Source organism: Chelmon rostratus, chromosome 12, assembly GCF_017976325.1.
Source record: "Chelmon rostratus isolate fCheRos1 chromosome 12, fCheRos1.pri, whole genome shotgun sequence".
Taxonomy (NCBI): Eukaryota; Metazoa; Chordata; class Actinopteri; order Chaetodontiformes; family Chaetodontidae; genus Chelmon; species Chelmon rostratus.
This window is the reverse complement of record NC_055669.1, coordinates 23,401,961-23,420,947: the sequence shown is the minus strand read 5'-3', so window position 1 is coordinate 23,420,947 and position 18,987 is coordinate 23,401,961. Positions and strand designations below refer to the sequence as shown.

The 18,987-nt window shown below is 43.9% G+C and overlaps 1 protein-coding gene across 7 annotated transcripts in view; it reads left to right on the top strand.

Moving 5' to 3' along the window:
• LOC121614432 (partitioning defective 3 homolog) overlaps positions 1 to 18,987 on the top strand; it is a 220,602-nt gene that overhangs the window by 128,906 nt on the left and 72,709 nt on the right. For 3 of the 7 annotated variants that reach the window (XM_041948294.1, XM_041948293.1, XM_041948290.1), the window contains 4 exons: positions 1,068 to 1,215; positions 9,775 to 9,961; positions 11,421 to 11,572; positions 13,001 to 13,045. In XM_041948294.1, coding sequence (XP_041804228.1) covers positions 1,068 to 1,215; positions 9,775 to 9,961; positions 11,421 to 11,572; positions 13,001 to 13,045 — 532 coding nt within the window. The remainder of the gene's footprint in view (positions 1 to 1,067; positions 1,216 to 9,774; positions 9,962 to 11,420; positions 11,573 to 13,000; positions 13,046 to 18,987) is intronic. The other 4 variants (XM_041948295.1, XM_041948296.1, XM_041948292.1 and 1 more) reach the window with 2 other exon arrangements.

The window sequence follows — 18,987 nt, the reverse complement described above, 5'->3', positions numbered from 1 at the left end:
AAGTTTAAAGTGTTTCTACAGCAGCTGGTCGCAACATTTAAATAATGCTTGCATGGAAACGCAGCACCTTCACATTTTGATATTTAGGTACATTTTGCAAAAACAAAAATACTTACGTACTTTTAATACATCGCAGTATCGATAGTTTTATGTTGTGGGTTTTCTGCCACTCAGGAAGTGAAAGTATTTCTAGTCTGGAGATTTAAACAAGAAGCCTTCTGGTCTGAAATCCACATCCTTACCATTGACTTCCACTGATTTACCCACACATGTGTATTCTCCTGTAAACTGGACTCACAATCTGCTCGGTGGTGTTTATTACAGCATCCAGTCCAGCTAGTTCCAGTCATTGATCAGAGTAATTTAGTTCCAGTATTAAGTCGAGTGTTATTGTTTGTTTATGTGATGCTGCGATGATGGTTACCTTTATGGCAACGAGCTGTCATCACCTTCAGCAGTAAATGCAGAAACCATAGCAAATCAATACAGTTAACTATCCAGTGGACAAACACACACACACACACACACACACATGTGCAATGGAAAGGCCGAGGATGTGTGTTTATGGGTGACAGAGCCAGCAAATGGTCTATTTGTCCAGCAAACAAGTGATTGTCATCGTGGGTCCTGAGGGAAATGTCAGGACGCTAGCAAGCTCGCCGTCCCCTGAGGGGGAAAACTAGCTCGCTAACAGCCTGTGGCGTAACAGCCTATTGGAAATCCATGCTCATTTATCCTGGTTATCACACTGCTAGCATTAGCATGGATAGCTGACCCTGTGTCCATCCATTACAGTTAGGTGCTTGCGTGGCAGGTTCCCTTCCGCCTCATTCTCTGACTGTGGCTCTTTCTGCCTCCAGTTTGTGTGAAGATCATGGATGTTGTTCCAGTTTGGACTGTGATAGGATGTGTAGGACATTAATCTGAAGGCCTATGGCTTCTCAAAGTCCCTCGCAAATGGTTCAAGTGGTCGCAAGATGTAATAAAAGTTGCTGATACAGCAAAGAACGAAGATTGACGAAATACAAGAATCATTCTAATATAATATCACCTCCTTCCTCATTCAGGAGGCGCCAGGAAGTCCGCTGGGATCTCAGACGATGAACACCTCTCTGGACGACCACGAGCGCCGAATCTCCCACTCCCTGTACGGTGGCCTGGAGGGCCTGGATGACAACTTGATGCCACGACAAGGCATGATGCCTCGCACAATCGGTAAGATCGACGTATCTTTAGTCAGAACGTGCTCCCTTTGGCTTGCTCTACTCCTTTGATTGCTGCTGATGATGATCCTGTTTTCTCCCCAGTTGAGGTTTATGTGCCCTCTGAGGTGGATCTTTATGCCACGCTGTGTTCCTATGCTAAGATCAATTACACTATGATAATAGCACTATGGAGCAGACAAGAGCAGCTCTTAGAATACAAATGCAGCATTTACATTTCCCTTCTGTTAGTCTGTGTTTTCCTGATAGATACTGTGGTCTAACCTGTCAGGTTTTGTCAACACAGAATATGGGCTGATTGTGTCATCTGGTCTGAGTTCCTGTCAAGACTCAGTGGCTTTTAATGTCTCGGAAAATGTCAGGGAGAGAGAGACAGAGATGGAAAAAAGGGCCCCTAGACGATTCGTTGGTGCAGACGCTCTGCCGGTGATTGATTCTGTCTTTGTGGGTGTTTGCTTTGTGCCTTTTCTGAGAGTGCGTCTGTATGCATGTGTGTTAGTTCGCGTGCTGATGCAGACGCAGAGCGTGTGTGTGTTGGATTAAGTGAAATAGATTAGCAAGCATATTTGTGTCCCTGTGTGGCACTTGAATGATTGATGGGCGTGTGGTGACGTTGCCGAGTGTCAAAGAAAGGCTTCTGTACACCAGATGGTGTAAGTGCTCGGCTCGCCCGTGTTAAATTCAAGAAAGTACAAAATAACCCAACTGTCTTTGTTCCTTTTGTCTCATGCAGTTGTTTGTTTGCTTTGCACCTCAAACTAAATTATTTATGTAATCCAAGGGCTACATAACACTTCAACCGCACACGCACATCAGTCTGGAAAAGTACCACAAAATACCTGAAATGTATATTAATTGAGCGCAGGAACTTCTTCCCAATTAGCTCCTACCAACTTCACCTCGTTAATCAATTAAATCAGCAAAGGTGTGATCTTCCTTTCATGCAAATTGGTCGACGTTGACACTGCTGTGGGTGTAAACTTTAAAAAAAAGTGCGAGTTATGACTGACAAAAGAAGTGTTGAAAGGTGAAGCTGCAGGAGGCTGCCACAGCGGCTTCGTTCATCCGTGCTTAACAACCAGCGAGGGCTTATAATGAGCCGACGGGGTTGGGATACGCAGGAGATGACAGCAGCTCAACAACAGCAAACAAGATCGCTGTCACTGAGGCGAGCGGATGAGCTGACGTCCGTGTCTGCAGGCCTTCTATAACAGCTAGAGTCCATCAAAGTGCTGTAATCACTCCAAATGTACAGTAGACAATCAACACGGTGCTGCCAGCGTGGACTTATCCCGACGTAGAGCGCCAACAGAGATGGATGATGAATGAAAGCTGGATGTGCTGAGGCTTGAAACAGTCACAATCTGCACATCTGATGGAAATGAGAAGGGCATGTAAGAGCATTAGAGGTCCCAGATATACACATATATATATATTCTGTCAATGAGGGGCAGTTAATTCAGGGCTCTGAGAACAATTTAAATTCAATCCCAAATTAGAGAAGTCCTGAGCCAATCCTCAGAATCGGCCGATCCAAGGATGTTTCAAGGGTTTATGGGATCCTTTCTGTATGTAGTGTTGCAGCGCTTCCCTCCTTTACGAGTGTGTGTGCATGTGAATGAGTTCAAACGCCGCGCTTCACTTCATGTTGCGAGCAGCTTCTCCTTCTTAGCCGGCACCAACTATCACTGTTGACCAGTGTCGCGGCAGCAGGTCATATCGGCTGTTGCTAATCGGCGTTAGCGCCACGAGTAACTCGATTAGGCCAGAGTGACACTTGTCTGATGTCAGGTTCAAGTGCACTCTGCAGCGCAGGGACTCTGATCCTGATCTGGATCAGGGCCAAAAAAAATGAGGCTGAGACACCCCTGAGCCTGTCTCCAGGTGCTGGGTTGTGCTCATCTGCAGTAAAAGGCTTTTGGGAGTAAACAAGCAGAGCAGGTACATGTATGTTTTTGTTGTGTAAGCCGGCGGAGAGGACAGAATAGTTCCAGTGTAGTCCTGCTTCTGTGTTCTGGAGTATTTCAGTGTCTGCAGGCCTCACAGGGCTGCAGCATTTTGAACCGGGAGAGTAAATCAAGAGAAAAGAAGAGATTGGTAGATGCAGAAGGGCTGAAGAACGATAAACTGAAGTAAAATATGCAAAGTTATTATTGGTATTTGTCCCTCTGCTCCCAATCTTCCCTAACATAGCATTAAAGGTTGTTCGAAATGTGGAGCGGCTCGCCATCATCAACCTGAACAAGAGCTGGAGGGATTATACAAAAGATGGAGGCGCTCGCCTTGAATGACCTGACACGAGTGGTGGTCGTGGTGTTCAGTGACACCCGTCCTCAGGATTAAAAAACACAGAGTTCCTCCTGCCTCATCAAACACCAGCACCGGCTGCTTTTTCACCCGCTGTCACGTGGGTGCACGTTTAGTTCTTCGTATGTGCAGGACCAAGCAGGGAAATTAAGACGTCGGCTTGGCTCGAGTGGCCCGTTTCTTCTAATATTTCACCTAACCTCAACAAGACGGGACACCAGCTGCAGGAAAGCTCGGAGGTTGGCCTGTGGAGGGATGTGCACTGTGTAATTACTAACTATCACAGACACATGAGACATTTCTCTGCTTATTAAACACTTAATCAGCCCAGTGGAAGGTTTTTTTCCTGACCACCCAAGGGGAAATTTCAACCCCAATTTGTCCTGTAGAATATTTTGGATCCTCTTCCTCTTCCGTGTGGTTTCTGAATCAAGTCGCTAATAAAACTTAAGAGTGTCGGTCCATTTTTCCAGGCGCTCGGCGTGACCTTGACGTACCGAAGCCGCACATTTTTGAGAAGATCACCGTGCGGTTTCGTGTCCAAGTGAGATTGGAGAGGTTGGGGAGGGATTAAAGCTTTATTTGAAGCGATGTTTAATTTGCCACTGTGGGCTAAGCAGGAAGGATAAAGGCCAGCGGGCTCCAGGTTTAAGCTGGTGGACTCAGCTTGATGCCATTCTCACATCCCCCTTCAGTAAACTTTTATAGGCCTGTCTTTATTATTAGTGCGAGATTCGCTCTAAAACAGGTTCCCCCGTCGAACACTGAGGCACGTAGATATCCTTCAAGATATTTGCTCATATGAAGGAGGAACTCACCCGTGGATTAATAAAATCCTGTTGCTGCTGTAATTCATTTATCTTTATTACAGTATATTTAGTGACAAGCTTGTTTTTTAGTGCTGAACAAATGCTTGAGAATTTTTTTCTTGTTTTCCGCACGGCTTTATTTAATTAACCTAAAGTCTAAAGTTCATAATTATGACAACTTTTCATTTCTTTAGTATTTAAAGGGTCATTTTACACAAATGAGCGAAATGGGAAAAGAAGACACGAAATATTACAGTTTTTATTTCTGCCCTGATCCATTACTTATGTCAACACATGCTAATATCCATCTATACATCTATATACTTTTGTATATTATGTCCATAACCTCTGTAGTTGATTTTATTTTGCATCTTTTTTTATTGTCTGCTTGTTCATAAGAATGAGAAAGAAAGCGCTTAACATGAAATGGAAAATAAAACCCGGAATAAAATAAGTAAATATGGATTTCACAGAAAACATAAAACCAAGTAAAATACAGCAAAGAAAGAAGTGCAGCAGCGCAGAAGCACGAGACAAAGCGCTGAAGTTTCAGACCCACACCAGGAAATCACAGCTTGTTAAAGGCTAGAGTGAAGAGATCAGTTTTTAGCTTTCTATTGGTAATATTCAGCGAGCTGCTTCCTGATAGCTGCAGGTAGTTTGTTCCAGAGCTTTGGGGCGCGATGGACAAAGGCTGCATCCTTGATTTTCATTCATCTGTTGCTGGAAACCTCCAACAAACCAGCGGCAGATGAACACAGTGTTCTTGAAGCGAATAGTAAACAAGGGAGTTAGCGATGTCAGTTGGTCCCAGTCCATTAAGGGCTTTGTATAAGGAGGAAGACCATGAATCTGATTCTGAATGTCACAGGAAGCCAGTGCAAAGCAGCTAAAACTCGACTAAAACAAATTGGAAATACTGCAGGAGAATGCACAAGCTAATTCACTGTTGCCGCATGTAGTTCTGTCCTCTGCGTTGACACAAGTGACTCACAGACACAAGCAGCTGTGTCATGGCTGCTCTAAACACTGTGGAACGGTCTGGAAGAGCAGATGCCCGACTCTGGGCTGCTGCAGTGCCGCTGCTCCGGAGCCAGCAGCAGACTGGAGATGCACTTGGCACCTCCCAGATGTGAACGTGTGTGAATATGAAGTAGAGCTTTGCATGCTCAGCAAACCTCCCTTGAATAGATAAAGTTGTGTGTGTGTGTGTGTGCTGAGGGGTCTTTCACAGTTGCTTGGAATAATTCTGTTTTCTCATTGTGAGGGTGCCACAAAGCATAAATCATGCATTAGGCTTTCTTAGAAGACAACACCATTCCCATTCAGAACATATCAGCTTGCGTTTTGGCCCGTGCGCACTCTTAGATCACTTGCTGGCTCTCTGCGCTCTGAAGATGCCAGGGATAAGAGAGCGACTTAATTATTCCTTCAGGCCAGTAGCTTTCAAGGCCCGGCACCCCTGGCAACACCCTCCTCACTAATTATGCAAATAGACCGAGACGAGACAAAATGAAAAGAGGACCAAAAAAAATCTCCTCTGTGTGTCTTTCACCTCGTGTTATTCTCACCTGTTGCTTCCATTTTCTAGAAAATCTCTTTTTTCCCCTCAAGTACTCAGCAGTTTTGCACAAAAAGCATCTAATTGTAATAATAGTCTCTCCCGGAGAATCTCGAATGAAATGCCACCTATTGTTCCCCTGCAGTTCAGGCAGACATTACTGCAGCCACTGGGAAAGATAATGTGTGTGTCCGCTGGTTTGATTCTCAGGTGATGGGTGTGCGCTCCGTCCACATGGCAGCGCCGTTGTTGCTGGCGGATGGCTGCCCTCGGGTGCTGGCACTAAAACAAAGAGGCTTTTTTTCTCCTTTTACCAGGCCAGTGAGTTGACAGATTCATTGGTTTTCTACTCAGTAGCTGCCAGTTGATTGTACTGCAGTGATTCAAACTGTGACATTGATGGGATTCTCAGTGTCGTGCATTGGACTGCTTAGGGAAATGGGATTAAGTGGCTCCGTGTGTGTGTGTGTGTGTGTGTGTGTGTGTGTGTGTGTGTGTGTGTGTGTGTGTGTGTGTGTGCGTGTGTGCGTGCGTGCGTGCGTGTGTGCGTGCGTGTGGTCTGACGGAGAGAAGTGGCCATGCTGTACTAGAGGACTCACCCGGACTCCCAGATTCACAGTGAATAACAAACACACACAGCAGGGGGGGGTTGTGGCTGAAGTAAGACACACACACACACACAAACACACACACACACACACACACACACACACACACACACACACACACACACACACACACTGAAACCACTGCAACCACTGCAACAGTTCTAGTTAATGCAGCAAAGGTCCGACTGAGTTAAGGGCGTGCACTCGCACGCTTTTGCACACGCAGTCCAGCACACTTCAAGTGTGTGTGTGGCTAAATGCTCATTTACATGCACACACATGCTAACACACGTCTCTCTGATGCACGTGCATGTATCTTTGGTTAGTTTTATAAATACTGCCACCAGTGTCTGTCACATCATCCTGTTATCTCACCCCTGTGCAGGACTCTCACAGAAGAGGAAATGAATGATGCATGAACGTGAACGTGGAACGTGTGTGTCGTTAGATCGGACTCTTTTCAGCCTTTGTGGCGGTTTTCAAAACGAATCCGTGTCATTAAAAATGATCCAGGTGGCAAATACACCTGAGGCCTTAAAATGATCATCCTTTACAGCCGTCTGTCTGTCCAACAGTGCAGGAAATCATTTCCTCCAACTACAAGACAAGGGTCAAGGGATCACAAGTAGCCCATTTGTTTAAATTTCGGCGGAACACGCCCAAAATAACGTGGTATTAAAGTGTTAAATTCATCTTTACATGTTACAGATACTCTAAATGTGTACCACAATACACCTGCTGACATAAATGTGCGTAAATATCCCACCACAACAACCAGTTTAGCAGGATGGAAGTGAATGACAGACAGAAACAAACCAAAAAACTGGAACGTCCGCTTTTATTCTTATTTAATTTTTCGGCAGTTATGACATTAACTGAAAAATGTTCCTTCCAGTGCAAACGAACTGCTGCTTAAAAGAGCGCTTCTAGATGATTTTACCATTTAAGAAGTGAGAGTCAGGCCACGTTGCTAACACTACGGGGTTAAGACCGTGCAAAGTGCACCAACGAGTTCATTTGAATAACAGGCCACTTTGTAGCTCCTTATTATTTAAGGAACATAGCAGAGAACACTGACTGATGACTTTTTAAACTGCCTTCATACACACACACACACACACACACACACACACACACCGTCACACCACCCGCCCCTTTCGTCCTCCATTCATTTACATCAGGTCATTCACCCGCGCTGGCCGGGAGCTGCAGCACCCAGCGGCACAGCGGCCCCCCTCGGTGCTCGGTTATGAGAAGCAAACAGCAGGCCTGGCTCAGACCTCCAGGTCCCCCGTCTTTAAAGCCCAGCGCTTTCTGAAGACAAACAAACTTCTCCCTGAGCTCAGTACACAAGGCTTTTATGAGGCATTGAAGCTGCCCTTCTTTTGATGCCGAGTAGTGCCCCCCCCCACACTCCCAATTTCAAAATACAGATTAAAGACAAAGTCATGTGCTGCATATCAATGGGAGTTTTTAAGCCTTGCTTTTCACAGGCGGAGAAAGGGGACTATTTTATTTCTTCGCCTCGGCACAGGGAAGTTTTTATCTGTATTTGCGAGGGCACAGCTTGAATTAATCACAGTGTTTTGACATAGGAACACCATTGTGCCTGCTGCCAAACTCCTCTCGGTATAAGCTGATTAGCCAGGAGCAGTTTCACTCCGCCTTTAAACTTCCAAATATGTTTTGTGGTTGAAAAAGTTACCCCGTGTTTTTGTGTGTTTGTTTTGTTTCGTTCTTGTTTTCTTGTAGTTTGCCCATTAAACAGTTACTGCAGTCTCACGCTTGATACGGCAGTTGCCTGATGTCGCAAATAAACTCATTCCTGAGGGTGGGCTGCTTTTTTTCCATGTAGATGATATTCATTTTCTGTTATTCTGCTTGGAGCTGGGAGAAGTAGGTGTTATTTTTTCGAACCACAGTCTCATTTTCCTTTCAAATAAATCCTGAAGGTTCGATCATCATTCGCTGTCGAGGCATCACAGCGAGGTGGATCCGCCGAATGGAGTTAAACATGCGTTTGTGATCACATTGACGTAGCTCTCAATTAGCAGAAAGCAGCGTTAGCGTGACTCGCGCTGACAAATCTGTAAATGACTCATAATTTATGCATATGTGGATGCACGTCGCTCGTTATTTGACAGTAATTGCGATCATCATTGATGTCCATGTTTACAATAGAGACCATATATCAACATTTACCTCGTATATACTGCGCAAAGGTTGGAAATAATGACTCTATAACAGATGTTTTGAGCACTGAGGGACAAAACGTCCAGCGGAACATGTTGACTGAATCTGATTCACGTGGGAACATTTAACAAAAAATGTTAGCGGATGTTAGCATGAAATAGCTCAACATTTTAGCTTTCTTTGCTGGATAGCTTGCTTTAGAGGGGTCTATTGGAAAATAATATTCGTAATCATGCTTTCATTACAATAACCTGACAATAAGAATGTTTGTGTGATTCTTACCTTAGAATGAGCTTATTATTAACGTCCAGGGGGTCCATCATTTTGCTCCGCCATGTTTCCACAGTAGCCCAGAACAGACAAACCAAACGCTGGTTCTTTCGTGGTTTTCACGCTTGGAAGGGGAGGTTGGGGCGAGGAGTGTTCAGCTGGTAGCAGTCAGCAACCCCACCACTAGATGCCACTGAATCCTACACGCCGGACCTTTTAAGTATGGAGCTAGGTCGAGGAGGTGATTAGCTTAGCTTAGCATAAAGACAGGAGGCAGAAACAGGTGACCATTGTCCAACATTTGAAAATACACCAACCAACGCCTTTAGAGTTTAGATTTTCATGTTTTATCTCTTCTGTTTAATCCGTACTCAGACAGAACGGTGGTTTTGCAGGGAGTCCAGTGATGTACGATTTCTCGGCAAACAGCAGCCAGAAGCAGTGACTTATGGAGTCCTGGCATCACCATCATGTTGTCAGGCAACCAGAACGCACAAGTGCTGGGCAGATGGATTAACAGTTTTCCATCAAGAAATAGTTCCACTCTGATGTAACTCCCTCTAAAATCACAATCTGAGCCGTGGAAAGAACCAGGCTCGCTGTTTCCCCTGTGCTCCAGCTCGGAGCTTAACATGCAGACATGAGAGCTATCTATCTCATCTAAGTCGTGTTGTACTCTCCCTGTGTGGTCAGCCAGAAGAGTGGGGGTGTGCATGGCAGCTGACAAAGAAGGAGGAAGTGGAAAGTTCGTGTCACATCACAGTTGAATTAAAGAATTTAAAAAATGACCTTGTCTCCTCCAGGAAACTATCAGCTCTCGCCGACGGTCAACATGCCGCAGGACGACACTGTGATCATAGAGGACGACCGGCCGCCGCTCCTCCCGCCACACCTCTCTGACCAGTCGTCGTCCAGCTCCCACGACGACGTGGCCTTCGCCGCTGACGTGACGCCGCCGTGGGCCAAAGAGCTGCCCAATCAGAATGACAAGTGAGCAAAACTATTCATCCTCTCACACCATCACTGGCTGATCGTTCCTGAAGAAGGACGGCGACCATCCATTTAAAGCTCTAACAGGTTCACATCGCTGCCGGTTTGAATAGATTTGATGTGAAAGGTTTGCAGTTTCACATTTTTGTGTTTATTCGTGACGTCCCTGGTGTGTAAACGCCGTTAAAATTGGGGACAAATTCAGAATTTCCTGCATAGCAAATCAGGTTTTTTTTTCTGTGTCACCTCCTAAAAGCTGGTCGTTTGAACAAGGTCAGTGTGTCTCCTCCGCTCTCAGTCGGTTTGTGAGTGTGTCCTCCCCTTGATTGCCCTCTGATTTCAAGCGGCGCTCACCGGGGAAGCCCTCGGCCCAACGTGAAGGACCCCGTTCTGACCCAGCGCTGACGAGGGCCCGCCATATTTTTTTGCTGCGCGTTTGCATGTCAGTGTCAGAGAATCAACAAATGACTGTGAAGTGTAGCGCCGGGCTGCAGCTAACCATTATCCCATAATCTGATAGATAATTTTTCCACCAATTAACTACTTCTCTGAGTCCAAGGGGACATTTGAGGAGCTGAAGTGGGAGAATGTTTAGTATTTTTCTTGATAATTGATCCGAATGATTAAGTGAGTATATCTATTGTCAGTGATGAGGAATCATATATAATGACTCCCTGAGCGAATCCGTCTGTTTCTTTATTTTTGTGTCTGACCGTCATTTCTCTTCCTCCTTTTCTTTCTCTTTCTCTTTCCACAATCTTTTTTTTAATTTCATCTTTTTCTTTTATCTTTTCTTCCTCTGATTTCTCCTTTCGTTCCTTCTTTTATTCCTCTTCCCTCTTCCCCCGTGTCTTCTTACCTGTCCCACAATGCCTTGCCTTTTTCTCTGATACTATTTTTTTTTTTTTCTTTTTACCCCTGTTGGTGTCACTTGGTGTTTCTCTTTCACCGCCTCTCATTATTTCTCTGGCATCCTTACCCTCTCCTTTAGCTTCTCCTATCTTTCAACCTTTCATTCTCTCACTTTCTGTCTATTTCATTTTTCTCCCACATGGCGTCTTCCCCTCTCCAACTTTGTTCTTTCTCTCATTTCCACCTTCCCGTTCTTATTTTTGCTCTTTTTCCTCATTAATTCTTTCCTGGAGTTCCCTCCATCTCTCGTTCACAGTTTTTTTCCTGCTTTGAGTTCAAAGAAGAGATGTTCTTTGAACTTCTTTGAACCTTTTTAGTGTTTGCTCCTCTTTTAACTCTGTCTTTTCCACTTTGGTGTCTTTTTTGTGTTGTCTTTCTCTTCTTTGCTGTAGTATCTCATGCTAGAAATGTCAGTTATCTATATTGTATCGATTCCTCCGTTCGTCTGTTATTGTCCTTCCTTTTAGTGCTGTGACACAAGTGACACAGTTCTCCCTGTGAGCGCTCAATAAACTCAGTCTTATCTTATCTTCAACCCTCCATCCAGCCCCCTGAGTCCAGATGAAAACGATCCAGACGCCGCTTTCCAAAGGGAGGGCTTCGGACGCCAGAGCATGTCGGAGAAACGCACCAAGCAGTTTGGAGACGCTTCTCAGCTCGAGATCATCAAGACACGCAAGTCCAAGAGCATGGATCTAGGTACAACTCTCAAAACCTCCACGTTCTTTCCACAATGTGGGACGTTCATTCAGTTTCAGGGCGATGAGACATGTTGGACTGAGGTGGGATGTGAAATCCTCCACCTGCTGTCAGTCGCTGGGATGATTTGAAGTTGTAAACCACCAAAAAACACCTAACAAACATTAAGGTGCATATATTCACCATTAACTAGCTGCTTGTTAGCGTTCATATTAGTAGCATATTAGCTCATTATAAAGCACTTATTGTCTTATTTTGGAGCTTCTGGTTATTAAGGGTTAGGGTTAGATTATTAGTTTTGTAATTTATGTAAAACAACTTTTTTACTTACTATGAACCAGCAGTGATTAGTTAACGGCCTAGTAGTCGTAAAATATGCTGATTAAAGTTTTAATTAGTGCTTTATTAAGACTAATAAAGAGCCAGTATGCTACTAATGTGCAGGCTAGTAAGCAACTAGTTAACTGTGAATGTGTGTACTGTAATATTAAGTGTTACTGAAGTATCTGTCAAATCCATATCAGTTTCATCATCTGCAGGATTTAATTAAGTATGATGTAATCGTCTCTAATGTAGAAGCATTTAGTTGAAATTTTCATGTCATGTCAAGTTGTCGTAATCACCAGTTGTGGATTTGCCACTAACGATCATGTCAAGATCCAAGTTGTCACTGGGATATTAGATTTTTCTTCAAGCCACAAAATATCAGATTTGCTCCCAAATAACACTGAAGTGCCTGAAAAAAGAGACATGGACGCCTCGAGTCGTTCGAGGTACTTCACATCGCAAATGTATTGAATATGGTGCTGTATGGATCATGCACAGTGTTTAGCAATCATGCGGTAAATTCCCCCCCAACACACTGAACAGATATGAGATGTGTTGGGTTAACTGCATGAAGAAAAGCAACACTCCTCAGCCACTTCAAACTCTGTAAACACTTAAGAAAATCAGATGTCGTGTAACCTTGAATACGTGTCCCTGCACGCCCCCCATGTTTCAGACATGTTCCTTATATTTAAATGTATTCCACCTCCTCTCCTCTTTGTATGAAAACAGACTCTGCATCTCTCGCCAAAGTCAAGAACTTCACTGTGTTGATTCACCTTGAAATGGCTTCGAACAGTCGCTGATTGCTTTGGCTGCAACAGTCTCTCTGCTCGCACTCTCTATAATCATATCTAATCTTCCCGACCAGATTGCCGCTCTGTGCCGTGTTGATATCACAACAAGTCTGATTGCTATCCTCAAACCCTTTTCACCCCACCCCCCCATCTCCTTGTCTCGCATGGCGTCCGATCCTAATTGAGATGAAGCAGTTTGTGATGTTTGCAGCGCTACCTGAATGTTGCATGTGGAATGTCATGAGCACTAACTGAACCCCAAATGTTTGTATCCCTCCCTCTTTCCTTCCCCTTCCTTTAACAGTAGCCGACGAGATTAACCTCACCCCTCGTCCTGAGATCAACACAGGTAAGGACCGGTGTACTGAAAGGTAGAATGATACCTTCCCCACCATCACCATCATTTTTCCTCTCAAGGTGCATATCTAAGGCCTGGGACTGAGGGGTATAAGTGGCGTTTGACTTTTATGTTAAATTAAAAGCCCCTAGGAGTTCTTATTCCTTCAGAAACTGCTGCTGTTTCATGTCACATTAAGCACATTCTTTGCCCATTTATACACCATAAATCCTCAAATAAAAGCTCAAATATTGGAGTCTGTGCCCAGAACATGCAGAGGAGGCAAGAGAGGAAATAACCTGCTGTAGAATGGCAAGTCAAGACAAGAGAGTCATGTCAAACTCTCCAGTTGAGTTTTTTTCTAATCATTTTTAAATTGTTCTGTCATGCAATTTTAAGACGTTCTCAATAAATTGCGGCACTTCCTGCCGATGCTTCAAATTAAAGGCATGCTAGGAAAAGGGGGACATGATTCCATATGAGCTGCTGAAACCATTTTAATCTGAAATACCTCTGCAGGAAGTGTTTGTTTTAAGTTTTATTGACGGTAGCTTAACAACAACAAGAGCTTAACATCAAAAGAATGACGAAGTGGCATCAATTAGTTAATGCACGAGAATCGTAGTGAATGCCATGAAGAGAAGCTTTAAGTGGCAGGAAAATGTTGCTTTACTGCCATGGAAATAAACATTATGCTGATTTTACAGAGACAACTGGTGGACAGAGAGAAAGCTGAGTTTGCATTAACAGCAAACCGCTTCAGCAGCAAATTAACAAAGGAGCAGATCAAGAAAAAAGTAGCCTTAATAGGAGAATACTATAAAATACACTTATAATATTAATAATAAACCCCTTTTTGCAGACTGTTAGAGAATATGCACATGTTCCTTTGTCAAGTGTTGAGTGCCATAATGTGTTAATTCTTTACCTTCAGCACTTTTCTAGCTAAGTTTCACCTGCACATGGATGTCAGTTTTAGCTGTGTTCACTCGATCCAAACCAAGTTATACCTCTCTGTCGCAGGTCCCTCATGTCATCTCAGATCTACCTTTGCAGGCCATGTTTTCTTCATTTCCTCTTTGCATTGTCAGATATTTGTTTGATGAACATGAACTTTGGAAAATGCTTGCAGCTCCACAGGTGAGCCAGAATTAGAAGGTTTTCATGCTGAGATTTATAACTGAGCTGCGACCTCTCTCTCTATCTCTCTCACTTCAGATTAGATCGATTCATAGCAGGTACAGGACATGACACAGAGTGTGCAGGAACGGCAGCGACAGACACTGATATTGATCCTTAAATATGAGTTCAGCGGCTAACTCGCAGGTCGGGTTTCGGAGAGTTTGTCCGCCGCTCGGCTCTTTATGCATTTGTGTGGCGTTCCCTGTGTTCGGCGTTTTGGTCGCTCTTGACAGGACAGATTTGTCAGTGTGCAGAGCGAAGACTCGCACAGTTTGAGGTCGCTGCTGAACATGGTTGTGAAAGCAGTCGGGTGACTACAGATTTGATTTTCCTCCGTTTGCCTCAGATGCGGCTGCAGCACTAATTGTTTTGTGTGTGTGTGCTTGTGTGTGTGCGTGCATGTGTGTGTGTGTGTGTGTGTGTGTGTGTGTGTGTGTGTGTGTGAGGAGAGCGGGAGCAGAAAAAGCACTCTGTCCTTGGTTAAGGCAGCTGGCTGACAGGGAGTCATCCGTCATTGTCATGTCTTGTGTATTTTCACTGTCGCCTCCACTGAATAGAAGGCCTGTCTCTGATATCAGCGACTTGGACAAAGGCACAGATCCCGCTGACGTGTAGCGAAGGAGAAAGAGAGAGATGAGGAGTTCAGAGTGTGAAGTTGGTGCAGTTTACAGTCACTTGCAGGTGCAGCTGTGTACTCTCACTCAGAAATAAAGTGTGAAGGCAGAAACTCAGAGAAAAAGTGTGAAAAGAACGTCGGATGAGGTCTCGTGGAAAAGCACAAATGGATACTTTGATCAGTCTTTTAATACTTTTGTTGAAACCTTTGAACAGCGTGTGGGCAGCCATGAGATGGAGAGGAAATTGTTTCCAACTTTCTGTCAGGATGTGATGTGTCGGCACCGAGGAGATTGTTGCACATAAGGTGTATCTGTCAAGTGGTGGCAACAGATGAGTCAGCTGGACTGTTGCATAATGTGGCAGCAACGAAGAAAAGTTAACAACTTGTCAGCATGTCTTAAAATCCACCAGGTCCTCGTAATATAGGTGGTTTGTCAGTGCCGTCCAGAATTACCCTCATGACAGTTACAGAAGTGCTTCATATGAGCATTTTCTGATGTTCCACCTCTGTGGTTAAGGTCGGATTGAGATAAGGTTAAGGTTAGTGAAAGGTAACGGTGATGGCGTGATGTTATGAAGCATCATAGTCAGACTCTTGCTTCATGGCATCACGCTGCTTTTACTTTCGCTTCTGAGAGAAGATGGATAAGATTTGCGCGACCACGAGAAGGAAAAATCTCACAAGAATGTGGAAAAACGTCCAATGCTGTCATTCTCTGGTGAGGGCAGTCTTCAAGCAGCCACAGTTTAATTGCACACATGGGCGTCTGTGGAGAACAGGGCTGCTATAGCACCGATCCATTTGCTGATTAATCGATTGGTGCATAGAATGTCAGAAAATAAGGAGCAGTGTTCATTGCAGTGAAAGTTTATTATGGTATGAAATAAACAAGCCTACCATTTTTATTTTATAAATGATGATTAGTTGCATAATCATTCATTAAAATAATGAATTAACTCGTGGAGTTTTGTGTAATCAATAGTTGAGGTGGCTGTTGAAGGATACCGATGACTGAACAGGTGTGTGGTAGAGTTAGACAGGTAGTGACGTACATTATCTCTTTTATAAACTTTCCATCTGGGACTTAAGAGGAAACTAGTCTGATCATCAATATGATGTTTCCTGCTGGTCTCCAATCAAATTTAAAAATTGTGTAAGTAATGTTCGAACACTGACGACAGTCGTGTTGCCTTCACTGCAAATCAAAGAAAGCTCTTTAATCAAGCACAGTTGTTTTATCTTTATATTGAAATCCTGTCATTGTCTCTTTCCACTGGCAGATTTTCAGGCAACAGTCACTGATTAGTTTTAAGATGAATATTTGGTGTGAACATTATGAAAAAAGGAGCTATTTTATACCACTTTGGGACCTAATAACCATTCATTTCCATTCCATTTGTGAGCTAATAGATTTCACCCTGTTTTTTTTAACTGTCCGGGGTTTATTTTCACTTTGTGGGTCCTTGGTGTCACTTTACCAGCTATTAAAAAAAATCTCCACTCTCTAGTAAGTATAAATGATCCATGGCCCATTTACTAAAGCCAAAACACAACCACGCTGCTGAAACCAAAGACTGTGACAGCTCTGAGAGACGAGATATAGTCGCCCTCGTCTCCTAAGCTGTGATTGGCTGACAGGTTTATTGACACAGACCGATGCCACATGTTGGACAAGGACACTTCAGTGATGGAGGACAATGCAGAACTGTTGAAAGTGCCCAGAACTTCATGCACTGTCAAACTTTTTTGATACATCACAAACTCCTGTGATAAAGAATCACAAATTTCACATTACGAGTCCATTTTTGTTAATTTTGGGAAGCAGGAAGTAGATCCCGGAGCTTATTGGCTATTCCTGAAACAGGATTCAGTGTTATTGTGTTGTGGATTGGTTTTGCTCAGCAGGTGGGGACTGGCCCTTTAACTGGAGCAATGTAGTGACACACGATACTGACCAATCAGAAATCATCTTAACACCGACCTAAAGATCTTAGAAAACAAGAGATTTTGACCCAAATAAGAAGGCTAGTTGGCTGGATTCTTCACCCATTTCACAAGACTCGACACAGCCCGGGTTAATGTGGTGATTTAGGTGAAAGCCAGGTAACCCGACAGGTGTTAAAGCGCCTCTTTGGTTTAGTTAGCGTGCGTTCTCGTGACGCAGTGAACGGCACAGATATGACAGACGCGGTGAAATCGAGTGATTTCCTCTGTGCAGACTGAATCAATAACGCTGCTGTTAGGTGAGTCTGGTTTCAACACCAATCTGACCTCTCCCTGGTCCAGCTGCTACATGACGGCTCTGTGTTTGTTATTGTAAGCCTGTCACTGCTCAGCTCGGTAGGAGCGTGTTTATCTGCAGATGAGTGTCACTCTGTCCAAACACACTGACACAGATTATTCAGAACCGACTGACTGGTTGCCAGGTTTGAAATAATCCATTTAGCCGTCTTTTTAAATTTCTGTCAGATGCAGGCTGTGAGCTGCGTTGCCAGACCTGATTATTTGCGTTTCAGCGTGTTTTACCTCAAAGAGGAAATGCTAAAAGATGAGCGCACTCTTTTCCTTTTTGTTCCAAAGTAATTTCTCTGCAGTCAGATAGGCCTGACTGAGCAGACTGAACCTCATCAGCCGGTTATTTGAAAGACGCTTCCATGTTTGTGTCTAAATGCCATTTGTCAGATCTCCAGCACAGTGGAAATGATCCGTTTTTTAAGACTGCCCTGAAGTGTGACAGAAGTGAACGGGCAAAGCCTTTAAATAAAGTGGGTGTGCGGCATGAAAAGCCTATCAGCCCGGCTCTCAGTGAGACGTTAAGGGAGCGGGACAGGCTGATGAGAATGAATGGGAGGCCGCCAACCAGCTAGCTAGCTCACTCTGCGTGTGTTCAATTTTCCATTTTTATTTCCTGCTCTCTCTGTCTTTATTCTGTTTTTGGTCAGTCGCGCTGTAAACAGCAAGCTTGGCATGTTTTTATAGCTCGCTTCCAGACTTGCGTTTTGAATTGATGCTACAGCCGTGGCAGGTCATTGGAATAAATTTCAATATCTTTTACTCTAATTGACTGCATGAAGATTTTACTGTCTGAAGAAAGCCAAGGGCGTTATGCTTAGAAGAAGAACTGAAACCACTCAAACCAGCTCGCACAGTAAACACTGGCAAAGTCGCTTTAAAGACACAAATCTTTAAAAATGGGTCAGATATATTGTGTATCATTAAAAAAAAAAAGGTGCCTTTAGCCTTTAATGTCCTAAAACAGCTGAGCACTGCAGCTTTTAGCAGGAGTTACTCAAACATGAGTAAATGGTGCTTTTGTTGGGGACTATTTTCAGACGTGGATTAATACACAATTGGTGTGCTCATTTGAATTTGCTCTTTTTCACCTTTTCACATGTTAATCTGTCAGGCCTTCTGTATTTTGCAGCCTTCTGCTACAGTAGCTCTAAAGTGACACCACCCAGGGGATTAGGACTCATCCACTTACCTCCAAACCGCCTCACCTTTATCTTCTTACATTTGTTTGCCACCGTTCACATTGTCAGCTTGCGTAGGTGCCATATGGGAACAAAAATTATGCCCGCACCACTGTACAAATAGTCTTAGTTTAATTAAACTGTCATGTTTCTCCTACTTTGCTGATGGTTATTTTCATCCAGAGCCACGACTTGTAATGAAATTTGCAGTCAGTCAGGAATTACGCACACACACACGCTCTTGCAAAAGTACACGCAATCAATCAGTTTCCTTCATGGTGAAACAAACAGTATCCGGGTTTGAATGTGGTGTGCTGTTGTCAGAGTAGCTGATTGGTCCTCTGAGGCTCGGCATGTTCAGGTACACCAGGTGTTTCTTCTTATTCATTGAGCAGAGATGCTCCACCAAAGCAGCAGCTTCGCCTGATTGCTGAGGCCAACAGTTCTTTGAAGAGTGAGTGTATCATCACTGATCCATAGCTGGTTTATTGTAATGGTTTTAAGGTTCACCAGACGCAGGAGTCATAAGCTAGTCTGACATCTGTTATGTCTCATTTGTGCCATATCACTATTTTTTTGCCTCTGGTCTAATTCTGGCATACCTGTGCTCATAATTAAAGCATGGAATAAGCTTTTCTGAGTCCTCTTCCTCTGCATTTACTGTACGAAGAAAGCGAAAC